This window comes from Otolemur garnettii, unplaced genomic scaffold (genome assembly GCF_000181295.1).
Source record: "Otolemur garnettii isolate 467f Iridium unplaced genomic scaffold, OtoGar3 scaffold00115, whole genome shotgun sequence".
In the NCBI taxonomy this organism is placed as follows: Eukaryota; Metazoa; Chordata; class Mammalia; order Primates; family Galagidae; genus Otolemur; species Otolemur garnettii.
In genome coordinates, this window is record NW_003852510.1 from 6,843,439 (window position 1) to 6,847,577 (window position 4,139).

At 37.7% G+C, this 4,139-nt stretch overlaps 1 protein-coding gene across 1 annotated transcript in view; it reads right to left on the reverse strand.

Annotated features, from left to right (window-relative positions):
• Positions 1-4,139, reverse strand: part of COG6 (component of oligomeric golgi complex 6) — an 81,059-nt gene that overhangs the window by 51,082 nt on the left and 25,838 nt on the right. The window contains exons 6-8 of the mRNA XM_003797403.3: positions 3,328-3,410; positions 2,890-2,960; positions 163-256 (exon numbers count right to left, since the gene is read on the reverse strand). Of these exons, the coding sequence (XP_003797451.1) occupies positions 163-256; positions 2,890-2,960; positions 3,328-3,410 (248 nt within the window). The remainder of the gene's footprint in view (positions 1-162; positions 257-2,889; positions 2,961-3,327; positions 3,411-4,139) is intronic.

Below are 4,139 nucleotides of genomic sequence, written 5' to 3' on the forward strand. Positions count from 1 at the left end.
GCTGGGTTTGAACCTACCACCTCTGGTATATGGTGCCAGCGCCCTACTCCTTTGAGCCACAAGTCCCGCCCTACTGTTTCTTTTTTAATTAGAAGAAAGTCACTCCTCACTATCACTGGAGTTTAAAAAAGAAAAGTTAAAAGGAAGAAGAAAGTCACCAACTTATATAAGACAGGTCTATCCTGCAGGGCCACCATTGCCTGAGTTAATACTGGAGATATATCGCATGATTCTTGTGTCAATGTTCTGCATTCACCTGAAAAACAGTTAGCATTATAATTTCATTAAATTAAAATTAATTCTTTATTATGTCCATTGCATATCTGAAGTCTAAATTCTATAGCAACCATGCCAGGAAAAACAGTTATAAAAACCCAGAAAAGATGCCAATCAAATTTAATCCATGTTGTCAAACAAACTAAATATTTAAGCTTAAGTAGTTATGTAACTTTAAGCGACCACATATGCTATCAGGTACACCTCAAGTCTGTATTTTATTATTACAAAAAATTAAAATTCGAAGAAGCCAATCAATGAACAAATATTTCCTGAATAACCACCATACACATGGCAGTGTAAGAGAGATGGGGTAGAGTATTAAAAATATATTACTAGCTCCTTCCCTTAGGAATAATCTTTGGCAATGCGTTAAAAATGTTATTAATATGCATAACTGATATATGGTAATAAAATTATAATCTCAAAGTAGTTTGGATTTTAAACTCTGAAAAATCTCTACACTCAACATTTTCTTAATTTTACCATTCTAATTTTATCCATAAAATGCTTATTAAGTGCCTACTATGTTCAAAAAATTTGGAACTTATTCAGAAACAGCCATCCTTTTGGTATACAAGGACTTCGCCCCACCCAGCAGTGTATCAGAGCATGCACTGACTAAAGGGAAACATGAACAGATTTGGAGGGGTCTTAGAATGACTCCACAGTCGCTATACAAGGGCTTCACCCCAAAAGCATATCAGGGCATGCACTGACTGAAGAGAAACATGGACAGCCTTGAGGGGGAGGGGGGGTCTTAAAATGACTCCACAGTCCCTATACAAGGATTTCACCCCAGCAGTGTATCAGGGCATGCACTGACTGGAGAAAAACACTTACAGCCTTGGAGGGGTCCTAGGAGATAGACACCCACAGTCGGAACCACTGTTAGATGTGGTGAAAGCAAAAAAAGATCTGGGGCAATGCCCTTGCCCTTGAGAAAGCAGAAATTCAACTGGTCAGAAAAGGCACAGTGTGAAAAGTAATAACAATACTGTGCCAGAGTGCTGAATAAATATTTCCAGTGATTAATGTTGAGAGAGACGAGGTCAGTGTGATTTCTGACGTCATGGGCAGCTCCAGGAAGATGTAGAACCTGAGCACAGCCATGACAGTTGAGATGAGATTTGGATACAAAGAGAGAAAGCCAAACAGCACTTTAGATGGGAGTAAACACCATAAACAACGAGAGGTAAGAACACAAACAGGCCTCAGAGATAAAGAGTAAATCACTCAGACCAGAGAATTCAGTTTTCACAGTACAGTAGAGGTGTAAGTAGTAACTGCATTTAATTCCAACTCTTTCCAACAGCCATTTAGTACCACCTATCACAATACCGTGCACTCGTGTGCTTCTGTTGCTTGTTTTAACTATCTGGTTTTAAGGGGCTGTTTTACAAACAGTGTATTGAAATACAAAACTAGGCTTGGCGCCTATAGCTCAACCGGCTAAGGCGCCAGCCACGTACACCTAAGGTGGCGGGTTCGAATCCCCAGCCCGGACCCGCCAAACAACAATGACGGCTGCAACCAAAAAATAGCCGGGTGCTGTGGTGGGCGCCTGTGGTCCCAGCTACTTGGGAGGCGGAGGCAGGAGACTCGCTTGAGCCCAGGAGTTGGAGGTTGCTGTGAGCTATAATGCCACGGCACTCTACCCAGGGGGACAGCTTGAGGCTCTGTCTCAAAAAAAAAAAAAAAAAAAAGAAATACAAAACTAAAGCAAACAAAGCATATGTGGTAGGCAAATAATGGCCCTCCATATATGTCCATGCCCCAATCCCTGGAATCTGTGACCATGCTACCTTACTTGGCAAAAGGGACTTTGTACATGAAATTAAGGTGACAGATCTTAAAATAGGGAGATTTTCTCAGATTACTCCCATGGTCCAAGGTAATCACATAGGCCTTAAAAATGGAAGAGGTTAGCAAAAGAGTTAATTGGAGATAGGAGACAGAAGAAGAGGTGGGAGAGATTCAAAGTTAGAGATTGAACTGACGCCTCATGGCTGGCTTTGAAGATAGAGGAAGGGGCCACAAGCCAAAGAACATAGGCAGCCTCTAGAGACTAGAAAAACCCTGAGTGGCAGTCAGCAAGGAAACAGACCTCGGTCCTATACAAGTGCAAGGACCTGAATTCTGCCAACCAACTGAATGAGCAAGGAATCAGACTATCCCTTAGCCTAGAGGAATGAACACGGCCCTGCCAACACTTTGATTTTAGCGCAGTGAGAACCGTGTCTTATTTCTGTCCCACAATGGCTCAGAACTTTGTGTTGGTTTGAGCTATTAAGTTTGTGGTGATTTATTATAGTAATGGGAAAAAATTAACTTACCATTTATAATTTTACAGTTATGTAAATAACAAGACGGATCTAATTAACTTGATTAATACAGGGTAGAAATACTGTTGTAATCTCGTCATTAATCAAGCATACTATTTAGCTGATAATAGATGCTCATAATACAAAGATAGTATGTTCAAAGTAAAGTTTTTCTTTTTAAAAATATTTTTCTTATAAAATGAAAATATATCAAATAAAGACCAAATGAAATATTAAAAATGAAATGTGAATCTTCATGAATCCAGAGAGCATGAAAGAAATCACTTACTTTGAGCCCATCGATAAAGTCTTTCATAAGCTGTTTCTTGAAGCAAAGCCATCTGTTCCATAATTTCTAAACTTAAAAAAAAAAAACCCAACATTTATTATAAGCTAAACTTTTAGTCAACAGCTACACCTAAGACCTAATTATTTTGTTTAATTATAGAATGATATGGCTACAGTATATTAAATTTTCACCATTTATGGAATGATTTCTTAATAATTTTTTACAGTTAAATGTCTAATTTTAATACTATCAATTACTTATCAATAGCTGCTTTAGTCTAAACATGTCAGGGTGTAACTTCCCCTTTTCCAAAGATAAATAAAGATTAAAACTCCTATTTCACAAAATGTCACACAGTTTCAAATAGAATCTATTAATAAAACAGCTTTAAAATTTTGGAAATGTAAGCAGCAATTAGTTCAATGAACTGTCACTCACCCAGCTGTTTGCTGATTTGTACGCAAGAGAACCTTGACATCGTTATGAATCTGTTTTACTCTTCCCAGTGCCTTGAAAAAATCCTTTAAAATTAAGAATGTGAAGTTATGTCCATGCTTTCTGGTAAAATTACATTACTTGAAATTGAAAGATCACTACAAAGGGAAAACAAATTCTTTCACCTATTCTAATTAGCCTTCCCATATGGATCTCAACTTTCTCTAAGTTTTCATGGCAGGTCTAACACGTACTTATTTACATTTTTAAATTTACATGTATTAATTGGAGTCCTTCCATGTGCCAAATACAAATAGTGTGCTAGTTGGTAGGAATACAAAATTTATAAAGACAAAAATCCCTGCCCTCAAAAAGTGAAAGGGAAATGCAAACCTAATGATTACAACACAAAGAAAAGTCCATATTACACATCTCTGATATAAACACAGCATTCTTAGGCTGAAGACGATGTTTTATGTATCTGTTAAACATTTGTTCTTGCCACCTCATTCTGGAAGAATGCCAAGTTGGACAAATAAAAGATGCTTATTAAATATATGGTTGACTGATGTCACACTGATTTTTTTTTCTTTTGAAAAATGGACCGGAACCTCAGTTTCCAGAATGCCACAAATCGTGTTCCAACCATGAAAATAATGGGTGTGTTATTTTTCTTTGATTAACAAAACTATAAGGAAAAAACTCCTTCCCTAATACCGTTTAGTATTTCTGTCAAGTGAAGCAAAAGCGTCATGTCAAACATATCAAATGTCGGCTCGGCGCCTATAGCTCAACCGGCTAAGGCGCCAGCCACG